This window comes from Telmatherina bonti (genome assembly GCF_933228915.1).
Source record: "Telmatherina bonti genome assembly, chromosome: 11".
Taxonomy (NCBI): domain Eukaryota; kingdom Metazoa; phylum Chordata; class Actinopteri; order Atheriniformes; family Telmatherinidae; genus Telmatherina; species Telmatherina bonti.
The window spans coordinates 17,273,626-17,286,757 of NC_136629.1; the positions used below are offsets into that span (position 1 = coordinate 17,273,626).

At 38.9% G+C, this 13,132-nt stretch overlaps 1 protein-coding gene across 1 annotated transcript in view; it reads left to right on the forward strand.

Annotated features, from left to right (window-relative positions):
• adgra1b (adhesion G protein-coupled receptor A1b) overlaps window positions 1-13,132 on the forward strand; it is a gene marked incomplete at both ends in the record, with an annotated part of 190,841 nt that overhangs the window by 73,208 nt on the left and 104,501 nt on the right. Inside the window, 3 exons of the mRNA XM_079248652.1 lie at window positions 1-89; window positions 2,376-2,537; window positions 3,124-3,357. The exon at window positions 1-89 is cut by the window's left edge and continues 61 nt beyond it. Of these exons, the coding sequence (XP_079104778.1) occupies window positions 1-89; window positions 2,376-2,537; window positions 3,124-3,357 (485 nt within the window). The remainder of the gene's footprint in view (window positions 90-2,375; window positions 2,538-3,123; window positions 3,358-13,132) is intronic.

Sequence of the window (13,132 nt, forward strand, 5' to 3'; positions counted from 1 at the left end):
GGGCGGCACACTTCACTGATGTCATGGACGTTATCTTCGTCACACACCTGGTGGAGAGACTTACGAGGCTGGTGGACAGGCAGAAAGATGTAAGACTGAACAAAGATTCACTGCAACCAATGAAGGCAGGCATGGAACACTAAGAACAGTGAAAATGTTTTTTTTTTTTTTGTTTTGTTTTTTCCTGTTAAGCAGGAACTTTCTATGGCAGACGGTCTTATCTTGTGAAGCAGCTTTAAAGCAACTTGGCTTGGCTCATCTTAACTGGTTGAAGTTTGAACCCTTAATAGAAAGATGCTTTGTCTGATCACCTTCTAAGTTTTCTTTTCTTTTCTTAAACATGCCAAGCCTTTTCCAAACAGATTCTACCAAACACTAAGACTGTTTCTGTGAAGTAAACTATTGAGCCCTTAAGGTTAACTGTTCTCCTCATCAATGGCCATATTTGCATAAAGAAAGGTGTGATGTGCAAAGAGCTACCACTGAATTCCTGTTATATCAGAAGAAATTCCCTCAGTGCCACATTGAACCGCATTTTCCTTCCAAACTACCTTAATTATTTGTGTCAGAGATTTAACAAGGTGTTGGAAACATTCCTCAGAGAATTTGCTCTATATTGACATGAAGCATCACACAGTTCCTGCAGACTGGTCGGCTGCACATCCATGATGAGAATCTCCTTTTCCACCACATCCCAAAGCTGCTCTGTTGGACTGAGATCTGCTGGCTGTGGAGGCTGTTAGAGTGCAGTGAACTTATTATCATGTTGAAGAAAGCAGTTGCAGATCATTTTAAGCTTTGTGACATGGTGTATTATGCTGCTGGAAATACCCAGGAGATGGGGATGGTCATGATCTGCAGCAATACTCAGGTAGGCTGTGGTTTTTAAACCATACTAAGCTGGTTCTAAGTGACTCAAAGTGTGCTACTACTAGATTCATGCTTGCACGTTTACTCCAGAGTGTGAGCCTACCGTCTGAATGTTGCAGCTGAAATAGAGAATCGCCAGAGCAGACAACATTTTTCTTCCCTTTGTCATCCATTTTTGTGAGTCTGTGCAGTCTGCCCTTTCTCCTCTGATCTCTGACACCAACAACACATTATCATCCAGACAACTGCTGCTCTCTAGATATTTTCTCCTTTTCTGTCCATTATCTGTAAACTCAAGAGATGGTTGTGTGTAAAAGTCCCAGCAAATCAGCAGTTTCTGAAATACTCAGACCAGCCCCTCTGGCACCAACAGCTATGATCAAAGCTACTTAAATCCCATTTTGTTATCCACTCTGATGTTCAATTTGAATATCAGCAAGTTGTCTACATGTATTTAAGGCAGTGAGCTGCTGCCATTTCGATTATATAGTTGCACTAGCAATGAATAATCAGAGAGGCCCTGTAGTTACTTTTTCCTTTTTTCTACACATTTTTGTGCATTTATTCTCAGTAGATTTCCAAGATATTGAATCTTCAAAACAAAAGACCCTTTTTGACTAACTTGTTGCTAATGCTGTAGTATAACCTGCCATTACTAACCCGCAGTGGGCATAACTCCTGTAGTCCATCAGTTCATTGCTCATTGAGCGCTCCCTGAGGGGAATGATTTTTTTCATTGCTTATAAAGATGATGAGGTCTTGTTGAAAACATCATCTAAATATAACTATAACTTTTTAAGAGACATAACTGAGTAAAGAGGAGAGGACCATTCACTGAGCAGCTGTGAGAAAGGGGAAAATGCTGCAATATAGAGACAAGGCATCACGTTGTCGTTCAGGCTCCCATCCTTCAATCGAATGCAGACAGCTTAACTTTCTACCTCATACGATTTCCTCTTGCCCGTGGCGACTTGGATCTGAGTGCCAGTCATGGTTATGAAGATTCATCTCTTTGTGGAGAAGCCTTGTTTTTACCCTGAGTGAACTTCTTTGTTCAGACGCAATCGGAAGGTTTTGCATCACGTCAGAAGCCAGGTTCTGCAATTGGAACAGTGTTGAGCCCAGTAAGTAAAAAAGAATCAATATTAGCTCTCACTCGCCCAATTATTCATCATAGGTCACTGGGGAGGAGATATTATTAGACTCTCACAGCTTTATCATCACGACAATACTTATGAGATCATCCTCATTCAGCTGGTGAAGAACAGTCAAATGAAGCAACAATGAATTGTACAGTAAGTAAATAGTGAACTGCCATCCCAAGGAAGAGATTATGCCCCATTGGAACTGCTAATCTAAATTAAATCTTGTTTTAATGAATGAAGCCGCCATTGTTTCCTTTACAATTCTGACTGCAGATTATAAATGTACTAGATGTACATGATGAATTTGTCCCCCATTGTGCTCACATCTTTTCCTGTATGTGTGTTCTTGTGTTTCCACAGCTTGGTGGCTATGTATCAGACATAGCCAGTAATATGATGCTGGTGGAAGAGCACATTTTGTGGATGGCTCAGAATGAGGCCAGGGCATGCACTCGGATGGTCCAGTGCGTGGAGCGCATTGCTGACCTGGCGCTGACCCAGGACAATCAGGTCATCTCTAAGGTATGACTGGACTACCAAACACTAACATCCACACTCAAAGGCTGCACTCAGTCAGGGGGTAGGTTGATTCTCTCAGTAAATGCCCCATTGCTTTACTTTTTATCGCAGCTTCAAATAATGAAAAGTTAATGTGGCTCAAGCAGATAACTAGAAGGATTCAAGAAAAATAAATTACTTCCTCTCTTTGTTTTATCTTGTTTCTGCATTTTTCTCCTCTCCCCCGTCACTGAGTATGAAAGAATCTGCTCAACAACTGATGTAAAATCAACCTCATCCCCTCCATCTCTTTTACTACCCTTATTCCTTATGCCGGAGGTTTTCTTCCTGTTAAAGGGGAGTTTTTTCCTTCCCACTGTCGCCGTGTGCATGCTCAGGATGGGGGATTGGATCGAAATCTTGACTCGATGCAATCAGTTGGTTTCTATTATAGGATATGTATGAATTGGGTCGAAATGATGTGTATGTTGATTCGTGTATGTAAAGTGCCCTGTGACAATCTTGTTGTGAAGTGGCGCTATACAAATAAAGTTGAATTGAATTGAATTATTCCTCCTCGACTGCTAAAACTTATATATATGTCTCATAGGTGTCTGCTAACATCGCCATGGAGGCCTTTCTCATCAGGCCGTCAAACTTCCTTGGCTTATCCTGCACAGTGCTCCAGTGGTCCCCCTCGCCTGCCACCTCGTCTCCATCCCAGAACCATTTGTACTCTGACAAGGATAAGAGCAGAGAGCGTGATGCGGTGGGAGAGTCGTTGCTCAATTTCAGATGCCACACTGTCAACAACAGCGGCTCGCCCGCCAGTCAGCTTAGCAAGGTAAGCCACGAGTAAATCGGTGGTGTAAGGCTCTGTAAAATATGCCGGTCAATTCTTCTGCTTGTCTGCCTTCCTAAAATCCACAGCGTTCAGCCAGAGGTTGGGAACTTTTCCCTTTTTTCACACTTTCGTGTGAGGACAGAGGCAAAAATGTGATGAGAAAACATGTAAACTGAATGAAAGGCTTTGATGAAATGATGTCATGCATTTGAGGTGTTTTTTATTGAGGTAAGTAGACATTAGGTTTGGGTTTGTTGGTATGTTGTGGATCAGCTTGTGATAGTTGAGGTTGTATTGGGGGGTAGGGTCAGCAATTTGGAGGTTAGAGAATGAAGATCAATCTTTAGTGATGGATACGATGGCCTTGTGTGCTTGTCACTTTATATCAGCAAATTCGCCACCATGGCCCCACTTGCTGCTGTCCCAGATGATAAATACATGGAGGTTCTCTGTATCTGCAAACAGCAGAAAAACAAGGGGAAAAAAACTTCTCTTATGGCATTAGTTTAGCAACAATTTAACAGTTTGGGATGTTTTAATCTGTGTGCAGGTGGATGAACATGCAAGCACAAAACAATTTGCATGTTTTTAACTTATTTAACTTATTAATTTTGCTCAGTAATCTTCTTTTCAGGTCAGACTGTCAAGTCTCTTGGCTTTGTCAGTGATTACAGCACTTACATGTAGCTCCAGGCTACAGTATGAACATCTTGCAAAACGTTTGACACAAACTGACCTCCTGAGATCAACCATCCTCATACGAGGGCGTCGCATATTTAGTTATCTGCACCATAATAATACATTCTGTGTAACTGAATCCTGTTGAACATTTGCACTTCCAATTGGTGACATCAGAAGAAAGTTTGTCAATTCAAAAATATATCTACAATTTATAATAAAATATGTATAATCATAAATCATGACATTATGTTTATTTGTTCCTTCTAACCTCAAATAGCTAAAAGAAATATAAAACACAAGTCAAACTAAAGTTTGCGTCTCAGGAGGTGAAGAGGTGATGGTTTAAAAGATTAAATGCTGCAGAAACTTAGTATCTATCATTGAACTTGGATTTTGAGATTGAATCTCTGTGGGACTCATTGTAGTGTTTTATTCATGCATGTTTTGTTTTTTTTTCCCTTCTGCTGTCTAACCAGTTGAATAATGTTCAGTTTTTCTTTCCATCATGAGACGGTGGGAAAATCACAGCGATGGACAGACAGAATGAAAGCGCTTAGGATTCAGGGTTTGCATTTATCTGTGTTCCTGCAGTAACAAACTAAAGATGTTTTGGACAGGGATTTTATTTGTTAGGTAATGAAAAGTTATATTATGTTGTATTAAGACCCCCCCCCCCCCATCCCCCTTAGCTGCCCATTTAATGGCTGCTAGTCTTCCTGGCCAAAACAAAATAACTAAATAAATAAAAAAAAGGAGAAAAAAAAATCAAAACTATAATAAAAGATTTTCAAGACTTAAAATGCCAAGAATACGATATGTATACATACAGTAGTGAGATTAAACTTTACATCAGGAAAAGAAAAATAAAAGTAAAATGACATGACAATAAAACATTAGTTTCATTTAGAAGCAAGATGTTCATATGGTCATCTGCAGTGACTGTAATGTTGGTCTATTTCAATTTGTGTTTAACTTCAGTTGTACATGTGGGTCCTGGGAGGTACTTCCAATGAAAATGGCCTGATAGAGTAGTGTAGACTTAGGAGTCACTTTACCAGGTAAGTTTTAAATCAGCACCTAATGCTTGTCTGACCAGGCATCAGTGCCGTTTTTCAGGGCTGTGACGATATGTTTTTGTCCCGATTTGATTCGATTCGATTCTGATTTTTTTTAGGTGCCAGTTTGATTTAAATTGTGATTCCCACAATTCTTTGATATTGCTGATTCTTGTAGATTAAAACAAAAACAATTTATAAAACTTTCTTTTTGCTCATCATTTTTCATGATTTCAATTAGGAAAAAATAACACAGTAGTCAGATCATCTTTCTGCTGCTTTAATGCCCAAGAAGACAAGTAAAACGATCAGTAAAAATAATGAAAATGACTAAATTTTTTATAATGGATTATTATGGGACAAAAAAATCTATTCTAAAATTTTGAAGCAAAGAAATCCTGATTTTTTTATTTGATTTTCCCACCCTAGTCTTTTTTAACAAGACATTTTAGCAAAACAGGTGTTCTGTTACTGACTGTAAGCCAGAGAAGCATGCATACTGTTGAACCACACTGGTTTTATATGAGTACTGAATGACTGGCCTGGTAGCCCTGTTTTGAGCTACCTGGAGTTTAAGCCGTCTCCGTGATGCATATGAACATACGACTGGCCAGTACGCTAGGTGGCACAGGGCAAGAGAGTGTACCACATGCTTAGCAACTTTTTTTTTCTGGGGTCATTGACACTATTTATGTATTTGTTCACATTCAATCTTTTCCAGAATTTAGCCTAGCATGAAGCAGACTAATTAATCTGCTATTTTTGTCTTGTAGATGTTGCTCTGTTGTGTAATTTTTGACTCCTTACATTTTTCTGGAACTATAAGTGTGCTAAACTTAGACTAACTAAATGAAATAATAGGAAAAGAACAGAATTTTAGCAGCTATGCTAATAAGCTAATAAGGATTCTTTAACATTGTGAGATATGGTCACTTGCCCTTGGCGGAGGTTTGCGCTCTCCGACTACTTTTCTAATTGTTGTATGACTTCTGAAGGGATGTGTTGTCTCTGGTTGGATGAATGCAAAATGACCTTGAACTGGCATGAGCAGGTACTTTAAAACATGCAGGATTCATCAACACTTGATTACCTCCTAACATGTGTCCAACTGTCCTCTACACAGTCGATAAATTCCTCTAATAGCAAGTACTATGTTCTGCAATCAATCCTCATATTAAAAATTTTAAGTGTATATGTAGAATATCCTAGAAAATGATCAGAGTCTTATCCAAATACCCAGCTGGTAGGAACTACTGCTTTTGCAGCCTGCCACAGTCACATGCAAAATAAGGCTCAGCAAGTGTCACAGTGACGTGGTGCTTACTCAGTCCAGCTGACATTGATAGCTGAATGCACACGCAGTCATGTGTGGAGCTGTTTCACATCCATGGAGAGCACTGATGTGGCATGTATTATGTGGGAAGAGTGAGGTTGGAGTTACACCACAAACCTCATTAAACATCTGAGAATTAGTTATAACACCGAATATGATGGGCCATAATGAGGTGATCTGAAGATGAGGAAAGGACAGGTGCTGCTAGGTTGAGATAGACACCATTCTTTGCTGCAGGCAGGTGAAGCTGTTGGCGACGTCCAAAACAATTATGGAGCCTAATAATAAACTAATAATACTCACAAACATAGATCTTATTAATTGATAACAGCCTGAATTTTACTTTGTGATGGATCACAATGAAAATCAGTGGTATTGCATGTTACCGTAGTCCAGCAGAAGATCCTTCCTCTAAACTTTCACCATACCAGCCTGAAAATGTTGTTCCCATCAAAGAAATAGAGAGGGAAAGATGAAGTCCCAGACTTGTTGTGTGTCTTCTGCTCAGCAGTCAGTCCAGCTCAAATCAAGGCGCATGATGCAGCTCATTCAGCCAACGAGACATCAGCGAGGACAGCAGTAGTCGGTGGAATGCAGATCGTTTCTGTCAGCAGCAAAGACGATTTGAAGCAGCACCTGCAGGCTGAACAGTCTTCCAACGCAAGTGGTTTTACTGGAGCTACAGCCCTAAAACAGCTTGCTTTCAACTCTGCTAAAGCTGATTTTCAGAGGAGAATAAATGGACATGTTGCCGGTTGTGTGCTGAAGGAGATGCTACCAACAACAGTTGGGTTTCCATCTTTCAGTGGGATTATGATAAAATGCCAGAAACTTGTCAAACTCTACACATCGAGTCCCACATGTTTGGTTTTATCTTTATTTTTAAATATTATTAGTGAAATGCTGCAGATAGTCACTGTCTCTGTCACTAACTTTAAGCATAGCAGAGGCTGAATAAGAAGAAGAGCAGTCAGTGCATTATATGGTAAATATCTGACTAAAAGAGCACAAAGAACTGCCAACTGGTTTTTATATAAAGTAACACAAAAGCTCTAAAAATACCATCTTTACTCAGCAGGTACTACAGTGGTAGACTGCAGTACTTGCAGAATTCAACTTCAGAATAAAATACTTACAGAATTTTATCACTTAATTAATGCTTTATCTGTTATATTAATTATACCTGCGGTTGGTTGAAGAGACAGTATTCAGGGAATGATGTTATTTAGGGACTGTGGGGGCCTGGGGGGTGTGGTCGCTCTCTCTCCTTATGTGTGTATGAGTGTGTGGAAAGAGCTTGCGTCTTTATTGTTTTCAAATGTCTTGTTATCTTCTGTTTGTTTTAATCCTTATGACTTGATTGTATCTTGTAAAACACTTTGTGTTGCCCATGGCATGAAAAGTGCTTAAGAAATAGTTTGATTTGATTTGATTTGACTTAGTATAACTTGTTTTTTAAAGCAGTAACTACATACAATAAGTAACTTTAAAGAGAAACGTTATTCCATACTGGTCCTATCACACATATTTCACTTCAGCTTGACGGGAGAGTCTCTGGGGTCCTTTGTGTTTCTATTTCTTCCCCCTGGTCAAGACGTATCGGGTCAGAACATGTGTGTTTTATACAGTATCTACAATATTTAAAGGTTTAGACAAACTCAGAATAATCGGATAACTGTTTCCAAAGTTCTCTTTATAGCAGAACTTCTTCATTTTTGCCTTTGATGCGTTTTTCTTTTCTGATGATAAAATGGTGAAAATTTGGAAATATAAAAATGACTATGTTAAAGAATAATTTAGTACATAAAAAAGAAGTGAACCAGAGGAATGAAATAAGATTAAAATTTTAAAAAAAAGAAGATTCATTCATTTTTCATTCATTCTAAATATTAAATGTTAATGACCAGAGATTAGTTGTTAAGGGTTTAATCACTGCTTGAAGGGGAAAAAGTTAAAGACAGCACTTTCTCAGCTCATGCAACGTAGATTATTATCAGAGGTAAACCAATCTAGAGCAAAGCTGCCTTGTAGTTGTGTTTTTCTCCATGTGGAGGAATATAAATGCCTGTGTTTATTTCTGAAACATTCTGATGTGATGGAACAGATATTTTATTTTACAGGAAATAACTTTGGTATATAGTGTATATGAGCCTCACATACACACTGTATTCCGGTTTTAAAATCTCTAGGCATGCAAGGACTCTAGAAAAATCCGTCATCTTCCTCAGGTTTCAAGCAGCAACTCAGTTTTAACAATATAAAAGTTTGAAGTGATCAAAAGGTCAAAGTCGAGTTACATCAACTTCAAGACCAAGCAAAACTATATATACATTCATATATATATCTATATATATAAATATATAGATATATTCATTTTTCCTGTGGCAATAAACAAGCTTTGTCCTTCATTTGTAGTAAAAAACACAAACTCGCAGTATGTTAAAAATCCTTTGTTGAACTCTACTGGAATTTCCTTTTCTGATACAAAGTTGCGTTTTATTTGTTTTGGTTTTTTTTTTGGTTTTTTTTCGGTAGATGTAGATGCAGTCCAGGGACAGGAGGGGCAACCAACAATTTTCTGTGCTGTGTGCATCTCTCTCTGGAGCCTCCTCCTGACTGCTTCAGTACAGCTGATGTACCACACTGAAAAGCAGTATGTGAGAAGACTCTCAATGCAGGCCCTGTAGAAGGTCTCCAGCAGCTTTCAGTCTATGTTGTTCCTCCTGAGTCCCTTCAGGAAATGCAGTCACTGCTGGGCCCTCTTAATAACTGCCGATGTGTTTGCCATCCACAAGAGGCCTGCAGAGATGAGAGCACCAATGAACTTAGAGTTGTTGACTCTTTCTACCTGGCTGCAGTTTGATGGAGCAGGGTCATCCCTGTTCATTCTAAAATTAATGAGGATTTCTTTTATTTTTGGGGTATTTAGAAACAGGTTGTTTGCTAAACTCAAAGCTGTCATTTGTAGGACCTCATTCCCATAGTTGGATTCATGCCCCTCCTGAAAATAATCCCACAGTTGTGTTGTCGGCATACTTGATTTTTGTATTTTCTGGGTGGATGTTGGAGCGGTGACGTGTGTAGAGTGAATAGAAGAGACTGCTCAGCCCTCAGCTCTGAGGAGAGCCTTTTCTTAGGTTCAGAGTTTCACTGTTTGGGGGAGACTTATCTATCCAGGACCAGGTGAATGGGGGGAATGGGGAGGGAGCCCTAGGTGTGACAGCTTTGTGGCCTGTATGTTGGGATGACTGCATTAAAGGCCGGACTGTAGTCTATGAAAAGCATTTTCTCATAGTTGCCTGTTGTTCCAGAGAGTCAAAGATTGTGGCTTAAAGAAGAAAAGTGCTTTGTGGACTTGGAGTTGACATTTAAACATGCATGGGGCACCAGACCCTGTAAACTCCCAGTAAGGGTTGGATTCTGCCATGGTCGACTTTTGTCCCCTTTGGTAGGAGGGTCCAGTTTGGGTCCAGTTTTTGTTACAAGAAGAAGAAAGCCACCGACGGTCCTCTGGTTACGCAGTTCTCGAGGTTCCATAAGCGAGGCTGAGAAGACACCTCAATGCATGTATATTTATTTTAGTTAATTTGAAATGCCTACTTTAATTGCCTGTACAGTTTTTCCATTAATATGATGTATAATGTGTGTTTTTAGATAGTTATGAAGTGATTAAGGGGGTATTTAGGTGGTATTTAAGGGTAAAAATCCAACTCGTGGAATTTCTGGTTAACCCACAGTAAAGGAATGGAAGTTGAGGACCGCCTGTTTTCATTTTTCCATCATATGAAAGAGTTTGTCTGAAAGTGACAATGCATTGTAATATGTTCTGGGGAACAGAGCAAAACAACACCATCTATAGAGCATCTTATTTTCATTTCAGCCAGAAGGACTCTCAGCCCTGCAGTGATCCTAAAACACTGTAACTATGTTTATATCTCACTCTTCATGCCTTCCATGAGGAATGTTGGAAAAACCAAAAAAATGTTTAGGTATGTTGCAAGAGTGCAACATTCATGCAAGATTTCCCTGCAGAATGTTGCATTGTAACAAGAAGACCAGTGTCGCTCCCTTTACTCTTGCGGTCATTATATTATGGCTGACTGGAACACATTTGCACCCTCATTAATCTCAAAATACCAATCAATCAGTCAGTCAGATTTTATTTATGGAACACTTTTCATACAGTTGCATTTTTCCAGCTCCAAGTGCTTTACAGAAACAACAGAAAAAAATAAGAAAAACAAAGTTACTTTGTCTTTAGCTCAGTCTCTCTCTCTCTCCCACACACAGACACACTGAAATCAACACATAAGAGATGAATAAACTGTAGTTTGTTATCTGATCAGAATGAAACTAAAAACAGTTTACCATCAAAACCAAGGTCAGATTCGCTGGAATCCAAAGAGAAGTGGAATTTTTTTTTTTTTTTTTAAATGAAAATATTGTGGCTGAAGAGCTGCTAAAAGTCACATTTACTACTTTCAAATGTCCAGTCATGATAACTTTTCACATTACTTTGCATTAAGGCATGAATGGTAGTGTAAAATGCTCTTGACATTAAGCCATAAACATAAGCTACATCAACAGAACACTCTTTACTGAATAAGAAGCGTTGTTTAGATGATTGCCCAGAATTTCATTATGATGAATTTATGAAAGAATAAGTGCTGACACAAAACCAAAGAGATCATTTTAATCTACCAATTATCAAGCTAATGAGCTAACTATTTTATGGTTTGTCAGGGACCACCATGTGCAGTAAAACTCTGGACTCAGACCAGACTGAGTAGACGTGCTTTGCATCAGATTATAGCCATGCGCTTGTGATTAACTTTCACAACTAATGAAAAATGAAGTTACCGCTCTCATATCTGCAGTCTCAAAATTTTAGCCCTTCACTTTGTATTTTTGTTTACCTCAGTGCTTTTTCTTTACCAATAACACTTCCAAGATGTGTTGCAGGACCAGTGTAATCATAACTGTGTTGTAACCAAATAACAATGGACACTTCTTCACTTCAGGTGGTCAAATAACATTTGAGCATCACGTCTGTTTATATGCACAACCCGTATGATACTCCTCAGAAATAATATTTGCCAATTTGAGATTATCATTGAGATAATTTGTTCATTCCTATGGACCATGTAAATCTTCAAGTTCTGTAAAAATTTTGCAGGATAAGATCATCATTTATCCTTTATCAGGAGGAGTAACATTTGAACAAAACGGAGCAGGCATGTTGTCTGCATGACTCATCGGTCAGCTTGTGAAACACACTGCGGTAGAAACAGCAATACAGCTTGTTATCAAGAAAGTACAAACACACTAGCAGGAATATTTTGGGTGCATATTTATCACATTCAATAATTAAATGACTAATTCTGTGTGCAATTAAATATATAACATAAGCTGGGTCTTCGTGACTGGTTGGGGTGGCTATGACTGGCTAAGTTGGGTTTATAGGCAGTAATGACTATTCCTGTGAAACGATTTCAAATGATTTTATGGATCATGATGAATATTAAAGCTGATGTGACTGAGTCGGAAAGGTGGCTTTAAAATGCTGTGAATATTCAACCAATCAAAAATGCAATGCTCTTCAAGAGATCGCAAACATCCAACCCCACTACCAGGGCCCACTCTCGGACTGAAATATAACTAGTGGTTCCTGCAGTAAAATTGGAGCAAGCTGAGAAAAGACCATGGTTTTGTGGTCCATGTTTTGCTCATAAGTGGAGGAAATTAACTAATAGATGGGTTAGTTTTCATCTTGCCTTCTCCTTTGGTGATTCCTGATGCACGGCTTCTTGTAGTGAGAAGGGGAACACGTTATTCAAGAGGCATGGCTCATCTAGCTCAAGTGTATTTACTCACATAATCTTGCCACCCCCCCCTCCCCTTCTTCCTCATGATGCTGGGTTTTATTTTCATTATGTTTACCTTGACCATGTCTAAATGTATAAATGCACTCAGTCGCTGCTGAGTGATTGGATGATCTTTTTTTTTTTCTACAAACAAGCAATTAACTACATGTGCGTAACACAGCAGCCGTAGTGCACCTTTCCTTATTAATCTTAGTATGTCAACAAAAAGCTGCATATAACAACATAATGAAGCAACTTAGTTGAAAAGCAACCTTAACCTTAGTTTTCATTCCAGCATCTTTCGTCATAACTGCTTAGCTGCTTGTTGACCCTCGCCTAGTGTCACACTGTTTACTTCTGGAGTCTACTAGCACAGATTCTGAACTAATTATTCCTAAATTACATCAACATATGGCATCTTATCTTATTTAACAAGTCAGTGAGTATTATCCTTGTTTTGAACCTCAGAGTGCATGGTTCATTTAGATGACAGTTTGGGACAATATTTGCCACTTTAGCTCTCCCTCTTTACTGCCATTGACAGTTAATTAGTGGACGCCTTCAGGCTCACAGACTGGGTTATTTCCACCTCTCTGTGTTCATTCATCTTTTTAATTCAGTTCTTTTTTTTCAACATGACTGCTGTATGGTATGCACAGTTGTTTCTATTTAAGGTCACGCATGTGGTTGTGCTTGCTCTTTTTGTCAAGAATCTGTGCTGAAGTCATCCTGCAGGTTAAAAATCTATCTGAGGAAATTGCTGCGATGGAAAACAGGAAGAATAAAATTCTCTCTTTCAGCACGGGCCCAAAAAAATAGCAAAATGCAAACGAGTTTATCCC